At 38.8% G+C, this 18,185-nt stretch overlaps 1 protein-coding gene across 1 annotated transcript in view; it reads right to left on the reverse strand.

Moving 5' to 3' along the window:
• WARS2 (tryptophanyl tRNA synthetase 2, mitochondrial) overlaps positions 1-18,185 on the reverse strand; it is an 84,740-nt gene that overhangs the window by 41,787 nt on the left and 24,768 nt on the right. The window contains exon 2 of the mRNA XM_082615358.1: positions 3,172-3,429. Coding sequence (XP_082471484.1) covers positions 3,172-3,429 — 258 coding nt within the window. The remainder of the gene's footprint in view (positions 1-3,171; positions 3,430-18,185) is intronic.

The following is an 18,185-nucleotide window of genomic DNA, read 5'->3' on the forward strand; positions in this document are numbered from 1 at the left end:
AACCATAATGGAAAAGAATATAAAAAAGAATGTTAAATGAATCACTTTGCTGTATAGCAGAAATTAACACAACACTGTAAATCAACTATACTTCAATTAAAAAACTACATACCACATCAGGAAAAAAAAAAAAAAAAGAAAAAAGTGGGAGCATCAAAACCAAAGTTTAAAATTTTTTTTTAAGTGCAGAAGGATTAACTTTACAGGAAATAAAACTTGATCAACAAATCAAAAGGCATGAAATAAAAAGAGACTTTAAGATCCATAATCAAATGTGATGCATAGACCTTGGTTGGATCATCATTCCAACAAGACAGCATTTTGGAAGACATTTTGGGAGAATCAGCATAATTTGAACATGGACTGGGTATTAGATGATAATATGGAATTATCATTAAATTGTTAGGTGTGATGACAGTATTGTGGTTATGTAAGAAAATTTCCTTAGTTTATAGAGAGGCGTGCTGAAATATTTAGGGCATGAAATGTCATGATGTGTGGTATCTGTTATAAAATACTTCAACAAAGAAAACAACATTGGCGAGACAAATCACAAAATGTTAGTAAATGATGGGGGTAGAGTATACTCTTCTCTCTACTCTTCTGCATATATTTAAAGTTTTCTTTATTAAATATTTTAAAAAGGAAAGAAAATCTGATAAAATATCCAGTCCATCCATTGAGTTGTAATAAGGTTGGTTGCCCGAGTTAAAGAAGGAAATGGCCCAGACCAAGCATGTCTTGAGGACAGAAAGACACCTGAGGAAGTCTTTAATACTGTCTTTGTGGGACAAATTGTGGAATGTGGGCTGATGAGTACTTCCTTCAAATTTTACTGGCAAACTATTGAAATTCCCCCAAGGGAGCTGAAGTCAGGGATGGTAGGAGGGGGAACTGGGAGCCAATTTAGAGGTCACTGAGGAAACAGGCAACACCAGTTGCCTCCACTCTCTGACCTAGACCCACAAAATGAGCTCACTAGTTTGGGAACCAGTGAGCTCATTATGTAACATAAAAACACCTGGGGCCTCCCTGGTGGCGCAGTGGTTGAGAGTCCGCCTGCCGATGCAGGGGACACGGGTTCGTGCCCCGGTCTGGGAGGATCCCATATGCCGCGGAGCGGCTGGGCCCGTGAGCCATGGCCGCTGAGCCTGTGCGTCCGGAGCCTGTGCTCCGCAACGGGAGAGGCCACAACAGTGAGAGGCCCGCGTACAGCAAAAAAAAAAAAAAAAAAAAACACCAAAGGGAAGGTGAATTTTTTTATCCCTCACTTATGAGAACGTTCTTACAAAGTCTCCCATATTGTGTGTTACTCTTTCAATTGCTATTTTGAACAACAATGTACCATGTGGAAGAAGATACCTCAATTACTGCAAATTTTATACATTTATGGAGGTCACTGCCAAAAATCCTTTACAAAGGAGAACATTTTTAGAATATGGTAATCATTTCTGGGGCTATGAGCTCAAAGTGAAAGTACTGGATGTGATTGTAAATAAGCCTTTAATTTTAAAGGTCACTTTAAAAAGCAACTGACAAGTGGAGATTAGACATTTTCACCTACAAGAAGTATGGAAATAAGTACTGAGAATACAATTTTTAAAAAGAATATCACATAAGGATCAAAAGAGAGCTTGTATCAAAAACAGCTAAGATGGAGTGAAGATGGTATGCTTTGGAAAATGCATTGGGTGACTCCAAAACTGGCTCTAATGATGACCAGCATTATAATGTCAGAGATGGATGTGAAGAGTTTAGATAAACATTGTTTCATGAAATATGAGAGGCACCTTCCTTTCAGAGAGAAGGTAGGAGTGCTTCTGAGGTAGGACAACCAAGAGGGTGAGAGATCTAGGGTAAGCTAGTTTGAAGAAGGTAAGGCCTATGGAACAAGGACCTGGAGGGTAAGGATGGTGCACAATTAATGTCTCCAAGTTTGGAAGAGTAGTCACGTGGAAGACAGAGTTGATTTATTATGCATTTTTAGCGAGAAGTTAAATGAGTGGCTAGAAGTTACAGGGAGGCGGGTGTTTGCTCAATATAAGCAAGTACTTGATAACAATTACATCTGTCCAAGATTGAATCTGAAAAGTCATACGTAAGGAAAGGCTTCCTGACCAACTGTATAAAAGGAAATTGAGGTAAATTGCCTTTATGGTCATTTTAATGATTAGATTCCATTATTCTATCACATTATCTCTAAGCTGGTAACAAGTTTAAGTTGATAACTGCATTTATTTTTTGAAGATACTTTTTTCATTGATTACATATTTTTAAATGGTTGCTCTGTGTGAATCATTACATTAAGTTCTGTGGGTGATTAAATATATAGAAAAATAATGATTGTCAGAAGTTTATGATCAAGAAAGGAGTTGTACACATGTATAACATGTTCCACACATGCATACATGTCAACATGTGCCAAAACATGTATAACATACCATTCCTTGGCTGGGGCTTTGTTACCAGGTTAAAGCAGACATGTAATAAGGGCATGATCCAGTTAAAATTTTCACCTTCTTTGCTAGGGAGTCTCTTAAGTGCCTTGTCTCTAGTCCAGGTTATCTGCCTGTCCAAGAGAAAACTGATTCATCGATAGTAAAGATATGAGTCAAATATTTTGGCTTTGTTCTAAAGCCTTTCTTGGCTTGGACTCAAGACACTGGACATTGTCTTCCAATTTCCCAGCTAGTTCTCTCAAATCTTCTCAAAAATTATTATACGAAGAATGAACAATGGGAATTATCCAATAGACCTTCCAAATGCAATACCCAATAAAGCAACATTGTAGTTATGTAAAACCATCAGTCGCTAAATTCTATCCCTCATCACCAGGAGACTAGTCAACAGCATGAATTCATCTGTTTGAATGCAACCCAGTACAGAAAAACAATTCCAGGGTTAGAAGTACTAATGGGATACAACTTTTTGGTTTATGAAGCATTATAAACTTACCTAGTACAGTGGAGGGAAAGTTGAAAATACTATTGCATTATAATAATACTCAATGATATGAATATAGGGAAAACATGAAAATGAAACAGTCACATTTGATGAAGTCACACTTGAAGGGTCAAAAAAAAAAATCAAAAACAGGAGCTATATAAACCATTCGATTTTTTCCTCAATCTGAAAATAAATGTTTTCTCGGTTCTAATCTGAGAAACTGACCTGAGATTGCTGGAACAGGATGCTCTTCTCTGGGTTTATGCCGCAGGCGAGAAGAGCAGCCGTCATGTCCAAGATGCTCTGCCGGAGGACGGCTGGGTCTTGGGGGACAGTGATGGAATGTAGGTCAACGATGCTGTACAGCACGGAGTCATGCTCGTCCTGTAATCTCACCCAGCTCTCAATGGCTCCCAGGTAATTGCCGAGGTGGGGGATTCCTGTAGGCTGAATGCCAGAAAATATTCGCTTCACGGAATCTTTCTGGAACAAAGGAAAACAAACAAAATTGCCTTTGAAGCAGAATCTATGAATCCTATGCCCATGTTTGATGGCTACGCAATTTTTTTAACTGCAATCTGACAGTCATCATCCTTAAATGCATTTATTTTGTAAAGCACTATGTTAGGTGCTATTAGGAGACAGAAATGATATTAAAAAAATCTTTTTTGGCACTCAAAAGCTTACAAACACAAAGGCACATAAGAAAAGGTCTGTATCTCCAATCTAACTGGAGATAGAGGATATGCTTATGAAAATAAAATAACAGTACAGTATGATAACACAATTGTGACTGGTTTGGAAAGGTAAATAGTAGGGTACAGGCAAGAGTTCCCAAGAGGAAAAGATGACTGTGGTTCTGGTGGTCAGTTACAGAGACTTCAGACATAGAATCAAATTTCACTGGAGATTAAAGGAGTTCCAGGGGTTTTTCACGTGACTTCATTCATTTTGCAGTTAAGGCAATGAAGGCCTTAGCATTAGGGCTAAAGGCTACTCTTACTTAATTCAGTTTTCTTTAAAAATAAGAGAATTTGAAAAAAGAATAGGTACATGTATATGTATAACTGAATCACTACGCTGTACACCTGAAACTAACACAACATTGTAAATCAACTGTACTCCAATATAAAATAAAAAAATAAAAATAATTGCTGATATTATAATTTAATGTGCAGGATCTGGGCTAAAAATTAGGAAACCTATACTCTATTTCTGATATTGCTTCTTGATAAAGTTATTTAACTTTTTCACGCTTCAGTATCCATTTACTTTTGATAAAGTTATAGTTGGTTTTTTATTTCTTCAAATGAAGTTCTTAATTCTGCATAATTTTTAAAATTATAAAATCATTTTTGACATGGTCAGGCTATCCCATTGGTGTATACTGTCTATTATTGAAGTTATAATAGGAAATGAGAAGAAAAAAAATGTGCCTCTGTATTTGTAAGCTTTTGAGTGCAACAACTTTTTAAAAAATATTTTCTGTCCTTAATACAGATAAATGATAAAATACATCATTATCATTTTTAACAATAATAAAAAATTACTAATAACAACCATAATTTACTGTACAGCTACTATGTTTCAGGCATTTATGCTCAGTGCTTTATATGCATTAATGTATTTATTCCTTATAATATATAATATGGTAGGCACATGATTACTTTTAATTTACAGATGAGAAAACTGAGGCTCACAAATATTAATAGATTGCCTATGGCCACACACCTAATAGGTGGAACTGAAATTTCAAGTCAGGTATTACTGACTTCAAAGCTCATGTACGCTCCTTCCACTAGCTACCATGTTTTGCTTAAACACCACCTATTAAGACTTCATTACATTCATTGCATTATTTTGCAACCTTTCTGTTGCAAAAAAAAAAGTCATGGGGGAAGAAAAAGAATATTCTCTACACGTATATTTGTGTATTAAGTGCCAAGTCTCTCCAGTGTACGTAGCTAGGAGTTGAATTGCTGGATCATAAGGTATGCATATGTACCTTCAATTGTACTACAGTGTGCTAAACTATTCCTAAGTATCAGTACATAACAATTTGCAGTTTCTACCACCAATTCCTATTGTTCCACATCCTCACCAACACTTTGCCAGTAGTTCTATTTTTAGCTAACTGATGATATAGGGTAGAATCTCATTATGGTTTAACTGCATTTCTCTGATTATTTATTAGAGAAGTTGAGAACTCATGGCTTTTGGTATTTTTATTTCCTCTTCTGTGGAGAGGGTATTCAAGTTATTTTGCCTATTTTTCTCAGCTTGGATTATCTTTTCATTGATTTAAGAATTTTTGTATATTCTGGATCCGAATATTTTGTCAGTTACATGTGTGGCCAATATATTCTCTCATTATGTGGCTATTTGCCTTTATGTTATCTTTTGATGAAGAGATGTTCTTCAAATATATAATTTTTGACCAGATTTTTGTCAGAGAAGAAATCTTTTAATATCCTGAGTTCATGAAGATATGTGTGTGTATATACATACATACATATATAAAGCATATGTATGTGCATGCTTTAAAGTTTTATCTTTCACATTTAAGTCTGTATCCATTTGGAGTTTTTTGCATATGGTGTGAGGTAGACATCTACTTTATTTTCTCTCCTTTTTTTCCCCCTATATGGATACCTAATTGTTCCATCGCCATTTATTGAAAAGATCCTTTCCCCACTGCTCTCTGGAATGTCACTTCAGCATAAACCAAGTATCTCTATATGTCTGAGTCTGTATCTGGTCTTTCTATTCTGTCTCATTGGTCCATGGTCTATTTGTCTATGTCTGCACCAGTACCGCAGCTGCCTTTTTAATAAGTCTTGGGACCTGGTGGAGCAAGTCTTTCGATCTTCTTCTTCTTCTTCAAGAGTATCTAACCCACCCTTGGTCCTTTATACTTCTCAATACATTTTACAGTCATCTTGCCAAGTTCCAAGAGAAAAAAAAAAAAGCAACCTGTTGGGGTTTTTGATTGGGATTACATTGAGTCCATAGATTGCTTTGGGGAGAACCGACATCTTTATAATACTGGGTCCTCTCATCTAGAAAACCATATAGTTTATGAGGATCTAACGTAAAACACGATGACTATAGTGGATAACACTGCATTGTATAATTGAAATTTGCTAAGAGAGTAGAACTCAAATAAATGCTCTCTCACACACACAAAGACAAATATGTGAGGTGTTGGTTGTGTTAATAATTAACTAGGTGGGGGGGATCTTTTCACAATGTATATCAAATCACCATGGTATATGTACACTTTAAATATCTTACAATTTATTTGTCGATTATACATCAATAAAGTTGAATTTTTTTAAAAAAAGAATGTAACATTAAAAAAAGTCTTTATCTTTATATCTAATATAAGCTCCTAAGAGCTAATCTACTTTAGATATGTGAGTGCCAAGACTACTTATATTTTGCCCTTCCCTTTTCCCAAGAATTTCAAATCCTACAGTCTATTTTCCTATATCTGCTTATTTTCCTCTCTATTCCTGAGATAACAGCCCTAAAATAGAATGCTACATCATAGTTCCATGATCTAGAATTGTACTTGATATAAGTACTCAGGAGACCTAAGAGGTTTGTAGCTCTGAGAATATGAAAAATACCTTTTAAGTAACTGAGAACAAATATAATATTACCACTTAAAATCAACACATGTACATACACACACATGAGGCTGTCAAATGACTAACTCCCCAAATCATAATTTAGAGACATTACTTTAAAAATAGTTTGTAGCTGAGAACTGAGGCTGAGGGAGAGAGAGAGAAAGAGAAAGAAAGGGAGAGAGAAGAGTTAGCAGAGAATAAGTACATATCAGTGAGGCTTCCTTCAGTACCTTAGGACCTTAACCAGCCCTGGATTCCTGATATGGGAATAAGCAAAGGAGCTTTCAGTGAGGTAAAAAATGATTAATGGGCTTTAGGGACTGATTGATGAAGAGAGAAAGCAAAGCAGAAAAACAAGCTCTGAACTTAATAAATGAAGAGGGAAAAAAATGCCATCCAGAAATGCTTGACCTAGGATGAAAGGGGACTGTTTATGGTCATATAAAGGATTATAAGGACCAGTAATATCAAGCTGAAAAAAAAAATGAATATTTCCACACAAATTCCTCCATGTTCAAACTAAGAAATTATTCCCTGAGAGATGGAGAAACTAATCCTTGGGAAAACTAGAAGAGAAAAGCACTAGAGGACAGACTATGAGAAAAAAGAATTGTGACCAGTGGGAATGAACTAGACATGATCTAATACATCCTTTTCATTCTCTAGTTTCTGTGATTCTATATATCCAGGCAGAGGGAATGATGTTATCAAGAAGTAAGAGCAACAAGAAATGTTTTGTTCAATTTTCAAGGAGCTATTAAAAAAATACAGGATCTAAATGAGAACTGGATTCCTGGTCTTAAAAATATACAGAGAGTGTCTTGCACTTCTGCGGTGAGTTTATGTTCCCGTCTGTTCCCCCTGCAAGAGTCAGCAGGCAGCCTGACAGCATGGCAGGGGAGATATGCCTGGTACCATGAAATCATGGGGCTGGAATGTGGAGTTTGGGTGGTGGGAGGATGGGGGTTCTGTGTTCAAAAGCACTAGAGTTGGAAAAGAATGAAAATGAAAGGAGCATGGGCTTCCCAGTGGACAGGAGGCAAACCACAAAGAAAACAGCTTCAAGACTAGCCCACAGGCATTCGCTCATGGGGAAGTCTAGAGCATCAACCTTCAATCCCATCGCAATGCACAGAGAATAAAAAAAGGCGCATTTTACAAAATAGGTCTTCATTTTTATTTCAGGTGTATTTCCTTAGCAAATGCCACTTCCAATCAATACATGCATTGGCTCAATTTGTAACAGAATCAGCATTACCAATGGGCAGCTTCAGCCCCAGGATTTGATATGTTCCAGAAGACAGGGTGGGAGTTTGAATCAAAGAGAGAACAAACTTATCAATCTGACAGATGTAGCTAAAAGCATTCCTGTCATAAGGTACTGAGCATATCCCAAGTTCATAATTATCATAATTTCAATTATTGCACCCAAAAGCAATTAAAAAAATCCCAAGCTGCTAATCATGGCAAAAGATATTTTTTGTGATTAACTAAAGAGAGCTTCTGATTTTAATCCCAAGTGAATAAAATACATCAAAAGAAGGCTGCCTACTAGCTTTGAAACACTTTCAACTTTGGTATGGTGGTGGGAACCAAAGACTTCAACTAAAGATTTCAAGATTCTTATTACAAAGTCCTGCTTGTGTCCAGCTGCAGCATCACTTGTGCATTCATCACACCTGTTTTAACTATAGTCGACGGCAGACCAAAAACTTGGCTGAGCAAGCACTATGTCTAATTGGTTCCATGAAAGGCATGTCATCATGGATTGCGATAAAAAAGGAATCAACAACATTATCAACTAATTTGGTTGAAAATTTCTTTTTGTAAGTCTATTTATTCTTCTAAATAAAAAATACAGCTTCAGAAGCTCTGTTGGTGCTTCTCAATTCTATCATGTATGCCACCCTGCTATTTCAATCCCAGGCCCCTTGCATATGTCTTCAACACTTTCTTGAAAATGTCTACATCACCAATTAGTGATATAAGAGCTGAAACATAGGAGACCCGGCATAGAAAAATAGCACTTCGGTCCTGGCTGGGAGGATTCAGGTGCTTCTCTGAAGCTTTCTTTGGCCACAGCTCAGCATTGTTCTGCCACAGTCAGCTCTTTCTTCCAGAAAGTACAGAGGGCTCTGGGTCTGGTGAGAAAATGCTGACTCAGCACCAAGAAAAAAAAAAACTGGGTTCATTTCTGCTTAGAAATGAAACCAGATGCTCAGAGCTAGGAATCAACATAGTAAATATTAATTCAATGTAAGAGAAAGCAGGTCTTATGTCACCCTCAAACAAGAAGCAATATGTTGGCCAACAATTAAAACTGCAGGAAAAAATTATTTTTAAAAAGAAAAAAGGATAAAGGAGTGACTAATTCACTAGACTGTGAGTTCCATAAAGGCATAGATGAGAAGTACTTAGCAACGTATTATTAGGTCAGTGAAATAGTTTGAAAGGAATAAACTTGGTTTTTTAAAAAAGTTTTTTACAGACTTATTTAAGCCACTTCCAGATTTTAAGAGCTGTGCATCTATTTTCCCTCAGTGCACTGAGCTATCCTTCTATCATGCAGTAGAATGCCTTTGCAGATGGATTTTCATTCTTGTGCTGAACTTTAGCTATCAGAAACATTCCCTGGCACTTGCATGGACCTCATCGGATGTGAAGGAGGTAGGAATTACTGGCCTTACTTTCCAGGGAAGGACACTGCATCATGGTTAAGTAACCCTCACAAGATCACAGGCAGGTGGTTAGATTTGGAACCCAGCTCTCAGCCCTGGACACCGAGCTCTGTCCCCTTCATGTGCACAGGGCTGCATCCAGTTTAGAGCTTCTTGACTTCATGGTTGGTCTGGCCTTTAGGTATCCTCACTCCCACCCGCACCTCCCCTCCACACACATATGCTCTCAGAAAGGGAAGGTATGCCACAGAGTCGTTTCCTGAAAGGCCCAGGCGCACAGCTGGTGGCACACCTGGGACCAGAATCCAGACCTCCAGAGCTCTGCTCACCAGACCACATGACACTTTTGCATATTTATCACGTTCTTTTCTTCTGCAGCTATTTCTTTTGTACCTCAGCATCCCTTTGGGCTTATTTTCTTCAGGCCTTCTTTTTCTGTTTTCTTTCTTACTTGTCAAATAGCACCTCAGTGAATGTCTCCCCATCACACAGAGATGATGAAATATAAAATCTGGGGACTTTGCCTCCTAGGAAAGACTGCATTGTCACCTCAGGGCAGCTAAGTTATGTTTAAATGCAAAACTTATATGTAGGTACAGAATAAACTGGCAAGTCCTTTTAGTTTTTATTGGAAAAGTGACTAAAACTAGATTAATATATTATCTAAACACAACATAAATAATTATAATATGATATGTAGTGAGAAACACTTTTAATTTCTAATGACAATACTGCTTCCTAAACCAAACCAGCCATAAACATCTTAACCACCACTACATAATTTATTTTTATATTGGATGGAACAGTAAATACAGGCAAGAGATCAAGAAGTACTAAAATTTTTAAAGTATAAAGAATGATCTGAAATGCTTACGAAAATACTAGTTTTTCCTCATAAGAAAATTTGAACATTGATCTTAAAGTGTTAGAGAGATCATGCTGGAAAGATATGATTTTATCATTGCCTTTTGTGGCCAAATAAAGGTATATCCTACCCATTATCTTTGGTCACAGATCCATGCCTGTCTGGTGGTCCCATCTTCAGCTGACTACCTGAGAACATTTATCCTTTTATAGCCGCTGAGAGATTTGGCTCTCCACACCTGAGTCCTCAGACTGTTACTAAATGTGTGGTTTTAAGATGTCTCTTTTTTAGTTACATGCCCATTTTCAAATGTAATATTCTTACCAGACATGTCTAATATGTAGAAGAGCCCAAAGAAATGCTTGGTGTATGGATAACAGGAGAGTCAGTGAGGGAGCCCCAGTAGGCAGCCCCCTGCGGGCTTGTCCGCTCTTACCCTTGCCAGCCTCTGAGGGGTTTCCTGGAGCACAGGTTTGAAAACAACTTGATTCAGGACATTTAAAAAATATTAATAGTTTGTTGAAAAAAAAAAAAGTTCTTCCTCCGGGTAGTGGGAAATATACAGAAGAAAGTTCTCAAAAAAAAAGTCTGGGACAAAAATGCACATACCACACACACAGACTTAACTCTATGCATTAAGTCTTCTCATTTCTTCCTCTGGGTTAGGGTTCAAAGTTTATGTGGCAGTTAATCCCCTTCCCAGCTGTCCTCCATCATCCTCCACGAGAAGCTGACCTAGTTACTTGCCGTTCTTGTATCGCTCATTCCCCTCTGCACTCAGACTGTTCCCTCATCCTGGATGTCCTTCGCCCACTTCTCTGCCTGGAGAACTCCCCGTGGTCTTCAAGGCCTAACAATCTCTCCTTGATTCTAAACCTCTTAAACATACCTTCTCCCTACCAAACACACACACACACACACACACGCACGCACGCACATGTACGCGTGCACACACACACACACACACATATACTGAGTCAGTCTCTCTCTCCAAACAGAACAGATCCCTCTTTCATCGGTTCTTCATCATTGCACATATCACACGGGTAACTTGGTAAATATTTTCTTATTTGCTTAGTAAATATTTTCCCACCTAGAATATGAGCTCTCTAGGGCTGGGGCTGCCTTTTTCATCTTTATATCCCCAGTATATAGCAGTGTCAGGTACATTGTGAGGATCTAATAAATGTTAGTGGAATAAATGACAAATCTCCCACCCCTACTCCCCACTTTGGCTCCATATAAAGGGCGAAATAACTATACACAAAATGAACCAGATGTTCCAGTTATAGGCAGTTCCTAAACAAGTTAGGTTCTAAGAGCTCGTCTGAAAATTGGTTTTCTGAAACTCAGACACTCAATTCTTTAAATGGCAGTTACGGTCTTGGAAGGCCGCCCATCGAAGCCTCATTGAACCCACAGTATTTCTGAAGAATGGTTTTAACAGCACCATTTCAGCTGCACCTAAACACCATTCATAAAATTGTTTCTGTGGGAAAGTGAAATCCAAGTTCTATTTTGGGACACTAGAGAATTACCTACCCTGTGGTGGCTCTGATTTTAAAGCCGAAAGTGCTTAAGGGGAGCAATCTGGTAGGAAGAGCAGCTTGTATTTGCACACAGACTTTTAAAATTAGATGTATGATAATCTGGAGCTGGGGCAACATGTGGGCACTTCCTTCAGCATGATTAGCATTCCTAACACTGAATTGTGTGTATATGGACTGTCCTGGAGGCGGCTGCCCTGGCTGCCATTGTTGGCAAGAAAGGTGCAGAAGGAAGGTGGAAGGAAGGCATTACAGCAGGGGTTCCCACAGTGTGTCTCCATACCTGCAACATCACCCGAACAAGGACCTTGTTAGGAATGCAGATTCCTGGGCCCCAACCCAGACCTACTGACTCAGAAATTCTATGGGTGGACTTATCCCAGGAAAAGAAATGATAAGAGTTTTGCAATCTGTCCTTTGACAAGCCTTCCAGGGGATTCTGATGCCTGCTCCAGTTTGAGACAGGCTTTGGGGCACCAATATCTAGTCTTAAAGTTCACTTCAACTATATAAAATGAGGTACAGATGAAAACACTATGAATAAAAAATAGAAGATACCTTCTAAGCCACCAGTTCTCAATCTTATCTGCACAGCAATCACCTGGGAGCTTTAAAAAATACCGATGCCTGGGTCCCATCCTCAGAGATTCTGATTTAATCAGTTTGGGATTTGGCGTGAGCATTGGGATTTTTTGTGTGTCCAGGATTGAAAAACCACTGTTCCAAGCCAACTACTACATAATTATTCTCCAAAACTGCCAATCTGACTGGAAACATGGGAACACACACACACACACACACACACACACACACACACACACAAATAGACTGTAAAAATTTGAAAAGTTCACTTGTTTATAATTTACATTTCAAGGTAATAAAATCCTTGTGCATTTATGTATTAATGCATGGTCAGAGGCCCCTTTGGCTTCAGGCAGCTCTAGTATCACCTGAAGGTCAGCAGATTATTATGGTCAACAGCTTATGAAGATGTGGCTAGTGTGTCTACATTGGTGAGAAAAGACACTGTGACAAGTAAGCACACCATCTTCCACCGTTAGGTAAATTGACTTAACAATGCCCAGTTCCATAAATCCTTATGGCTCAGGGATTTAAGAAGCACGGGTAGCCCAGACAGCACTAAGAAAATGATCCCACTAAGAAGGTTCTGACATCAGAATTGTCATGGATAAAATACAAAATTCTCTCTGCATAGGATGCTCTTTTCTACCCATCTCCCTGTGTGGCAAACTCTCTAACTCCCTCCAATCCCTACAGAGAGTCTGAATTCAACACTCAAGCAGCTGTAGGCAGGTCTCATGGTCAGCTCAGCTGGTTGAGGAAAACCTGGACTAACAACTGGTGGCCTTGGCTAAGCAAAGCCAAGATGCCAGAAATTTTTTTTTTTTTTTGGTGGTACGCAGGCCTCTCACTGTTGTGGCCTGTGGCCTCTCCCATTGCGGAGCACAGGCTCCGGACGCGCAGGCTCAGTGGCCATGGCTCACGGGCCCAGCCACTCCGCGGCATATGGGATCTTCCTGGACTGGGGCACGAACCCGCATCCCCTGCATCGGCAGGCGGACTCTCAACCACTGCGCCACCAGGGAAGCCCTGCCAGAAATTTTTATACCCAATAAATGAAATAACTCCATGACTTCTCAAGTGTTCTGATCCTTTGAGAGACAGTGTGAATTTCTTACAAGGTACTAATACTACAAACAGAGAAAAAGATTCTAGTTATTTTCCAGGCATAAAGATATTTCACCAAAAAAATCTTGCTGACTATTCTGACCACTACTAGGAGAAAGAAGTCTCATTTTCCAGTGAACCACGGCTCCCTTTCTCATCATGCAACCTGTAGACTGACACAATCCCCAAGGTTGTTTCAACTGAAGCATTTGCTTCTGTTCAGACCCTCCTGTCAGCTCATATTGTTAAGTCAACTTTAGAATAAGTTAGAAAAATGACAAAGTCAAGCGGTAAAATATGACTGTGATAACTTGTCTGGTTATTTACCATGGTTAAGCAGCAGGATTTAGCACCAGGTTGCCTGGGTTGAAGTCCTGGCTCTATTACTTATATGTTCTTCTTTTTTTTTTTTTTTTTTTTTTTGTGGTACGCGGGCCTCTCACTGTTGTGGCCTCTCCCGTTGCGGAGCACAGGCTCCGGACGCGCAGGCTCAGCGGCCATGGTTCACAGGCCCAGCCGCTCCGTGGCATGTGGGATCTTCCCGGACCAGGGCACGAACCTGTGTCCCCTGCATAGGCAGGCGGACTCTCAACCACTGCGCCACCATGGAAGCCCTACTTATATGTTTTTGAGCATCTACAAAATGGGGATAATAATATACCAATCTCACAGGGTAGATGGGGGGTATTGTGATGAGTTTATTCATGTAAAGTGCTTAGTGCCTGGCATGTAGTAAGTTCTCCATAAGTTATCTGATCATTTATGGAGGTCAAAATTTTAAGTGCTTAAATATTGTGACCCAACCATCCAACATACAGAAATCTGTCCTACAGAAATAATCATACTAGAATGTAAGGACACCTGGCACACCCCATATGACTCTTTAATAACAAAAGAACTATAAGCAACTAAATGTCCATTAGTAGGGAACATATAAAATAAATAGTAATTTTATTTTTTATATGATGGAATACCATGCAGCAGATAAGAAGACTGTAAGTAGTGAGAGCAGAGTGGAGGTGAAGAGTCCCAACTCTGGAGTCAGAGCACCAAGTCCAGTACTAGCTCTGCACGTACTAGCTGTGTTTCCTTGTGCAAGTCACAGAACCTCCTTATCTGTAAAATGGGTATAATAATAGCACCCTCCTCAAGGCCTGAGAACAATGCTTAGCCCACAGTGGTTCTATATAAACATTTGTTAAACAGATGACTGTTGACAAGGAAGAAGAATACACATTTAACTTAACAGTGATTACCCCGAGGAATGGGAATACATAATGACTACCTTTTCGACACTTTTGTACTATTTAACTTTTTTTTAAGGGCATGAACATTTTTTGCAGCCAAACTTAAAAAATATGCCTAGTTTTACTGCATATGACTTGATGATAATTAATTGACATATAATTACAACAGTCTCATACCAGCAGGAATGTCAGTCAGTTATTATCATTTTCATTTTACATAATGGGAAATAAAGACATGAATAAAGTGAAGTGATTTATTAAGCTCACACATGAAGTTATTTGTAAGGTGGAACTAGAACGGAAACAATATAGTGTAATAGGAAAGACATCCGTTTTGAGGATCAGACAGTGCTAGGTTCAAATTCCTTCTACATCTCCTAGCACCTTGCACAAATTATTTAATCTCTCTGAACCTCAGTTTTATTATTTGAACAATGAGGTTAACAATAGTAATGGCTAATATTTATTGAGTGCTTACTATGTACAAAGTACTCTAGCAAGACCTATGAATGCATTATCTCATTTAATCCTCACAAAAAGCCTTATAAGGTAGGTAGTATTATCAATTCTGCTTTATAGATGAGGAAACTGAAGCACAGAGGGGTTCAGTGAGTAGTGCATGGCTAATAAATAGTGGGGTCAGGACTCGAACATAAATAGATCAAATTCAGCTGTATATACTTCATTTGGTCCAGAGAGCTGGTGTGAGTGAGTGAAGGAGAGTGATCCACTGCAGGACAGAGTGGAAGCCTGGAGCCAGCACCCAGTCTCCGCTCGAGGCCAGACTCTCTGTAGATACTTCAGAGGGAGACTATGAGAATACAGCAAGGCACTCAAGAAATTATTTGCTTTTACCCCTCTGATCTAATAAATGATGCTACCTCCTAGAATGTACGACCTCAAATCTGCTTTAATTTTATGTCATAATGAACTTCGAAGGAGACGTGTGATTCTTCCTCTTGCACCATTCACAGTAAAGATAATTGCCCTGTGTACTTCTTGTTTTCATTTAGAAGTGGTAGCCCGTACAGGGCAGGTGACAGGGACAGTGGTTCTTATTCATCTGGGCAGCAGCTTCAGTGCTAATTCTAAACACAGGTGGTGAGAGAGACAGCCAACAGGAAGGCGGAAAGAATCACTGCTGACATGTGCAACTGGGAAGATTGATGGTTTCCCTCTCTCTTTTTCCCCAATGCGTCGGCCTGGGGGCAGAAACGCAGGAGCTGCTGTGCTGGGGACAGTAAAATACACAGCACAATGTCTACCTTGCTGCAACGCTGATTAATGAGACTGAAATGACACAGAAAACAGGCAGTGCTTCGGAAGGAGAACTCACAGGCCTTTCTTTCTTTAATGATTTCAACAAAAGCAGTTCCCATAAACTGCTGGGTTTGAACTGGAATATCCCGTGGTTAGAGCAGGCAGGGGTGTATTTGGTGGAATGTGTGGAGCAAAGGGTGAGAGGGTAAGGGGAGTTTGTAATGAAGTAAATTCACTTGTGATAGGTGGGTACAAATCATAACGAATGAATTCCTCTCCTCCTTCTGCTTGGCTGAAAAATGCCATAAAATTCCAGGTAAAATAGCTATTTACTTACCTAACAATGTAAAAAGGACATGAGAACACACCCAAAAAGATTTTTCACCTGGATAAAAGCACTCATTTAGTTTTATAGAGCTCGGAGATCGTATCACCAATTTTTCACGTTTTACCGCAGCTGCACAATGTATACATTAAAACACAGTATTTTCTTTTTGAGAAAAGATGAATTTTAACACTAAATATTATTTCTAGTACTTATTATTAACTACTTACAAGGCATATCCATTTGGATTTCCCACCAGCAGCTCTTCAAACTTAATACTATATCCAAAACCAAATCTATTGACTCATAACCTTCCAGTCTGCTCCCCACAAAACTGCTGGTCTGTATTTTCAATCCTGGCTAATGAGAGAACCATCCACTCAAGTCTCCCAACTGTAGGAGTCACCCCAGATTCTTTCCTTTCCCTCACCAGATTCTGTGAGTTAAAATCCTGCCTCCTTCAATCACTAGATTTGTGATCTTTGGCAAGTATTTGTGCTTCAGTTTCTTCATCAGAAATCAACATTTTAATAGTACTATTTCATAGGATTATTATAAGAATGAAATACAGTAAGTCCCCTACATACGAACCTTCAAGTTGTGAACTTTCAAAGATGTGAACGTGCGTTTGCGTGTCCAATCACGTAAGTTACTTTGTGTGTCTGGAGTAGTCACGTGCGTGCATCCTCTACAAGTGGTTGTGCTTTTGTGTACTTTACTGTACAGTACTGTATAGAGTACAGTACTGTACAGTATCTTTATTTCAAGCCCAGGATGTCTGGAAGCAAGCGTAAAAGCAGCTGTGATAGAGCTGGTACTACTGTACTTTTCAAGGTATTATACTGTAAGATTTAAAATGTTTTCTTTATTTTGTGTGTCTGTTTTTTATGTATTATTTGTGTGAAAAGTATTATAAACCTACCACAATACAGTACTACGTAGCTGATTGTGTTAGTTCGGTACCTAGGCTAACTTTGTTGGACTTAAAAACAAATTGGACTTAGCATGCTCTCAGAACGGGATCCGTTCCTATGTAGGGGACTTACTAAGCAATTTTTCTGATGAAGTAGTATGATACACACTATTTGAACTGCTGTGGTCTATTGTTGTTCTCCTCTGAAAGGACTTTTTTTTCTTTGAAACCTTAAGAGATTATTTTTTGGCATAATTACCCCAGTCCAAATGGTTTTGAGATATAGGTTTTCTTAGATAATAAACAGTGAACTATTTATTTTAAAAACCAAGAAAACGTGTCTATAATTTTTCTTTGAAGCTCTTTAGAAAGAATTTTTTTTGTGGGGGGTGGGGGTGGCGGGCTGAGCTGCACGGCTTGTGGGATCTCAGTTCCCCGACCAGGGATTGAACCCAGGCCCTTGGCAGTGAAAGTGCAGAGTCCGAACCACTGGACTGCCAGGGAATTCCCTAGAAAGAATTCTTATAATGCTTTGTATGAAATAAGCTTGGGGAAAAAAAGGGAAAAATTCACATTGGGAAACCAGTGTCAGCCAATCATTAATTCACCATCCCTCTTTATATTTGAAAGATCTCTGGAAGTTATAGATGATAGCCCACAATGTCAGAGAACAAACAGTCCAACATATTTTTGACATGCCATACAGTTTTCTGCCTGTCACATCTTTGGGCCTCTTATATAAGTTCTGAAAAGACTGGTAGCTTATGTAGATGCAGAGATTGTTGTCAAAGAAGTGTCAGTATGGGTTTCATTTCAGAGTTTCCAATTCCTCACACTTGTTAATAAATCTTAGAATTTTGCACAGTCGAGTACTTAGCTCTTCCTCTAAAACTTCACCACCCCACATTCAATTTTCTATTCATGTTTAATGGAAACGTCATAGTTCTGATTTGCACTCACTGTGTGTGTGTGTGTGTGTGTATACATGTACAAAATAATTCTACATTCCTTAGTCAGTTTTCCTATTGTGCATAACAAAATTCAAGAATATTTCTTTAATTAAGGGAGCCTTGCTTTTTC

The sequence above is a fragment of the Mesoplodon mirus genome, assembly GCF_964341445.2.
Source record: "Mesoplodon mirus genome assembly, chromosome: 3".
Taxonomy (NCBI): Eukaryota; Metazoa; Chordata; class Mammalia; order Artiodactyla; family Ziphiidae; genus Mesoplodon; species Mesoplodon mirus.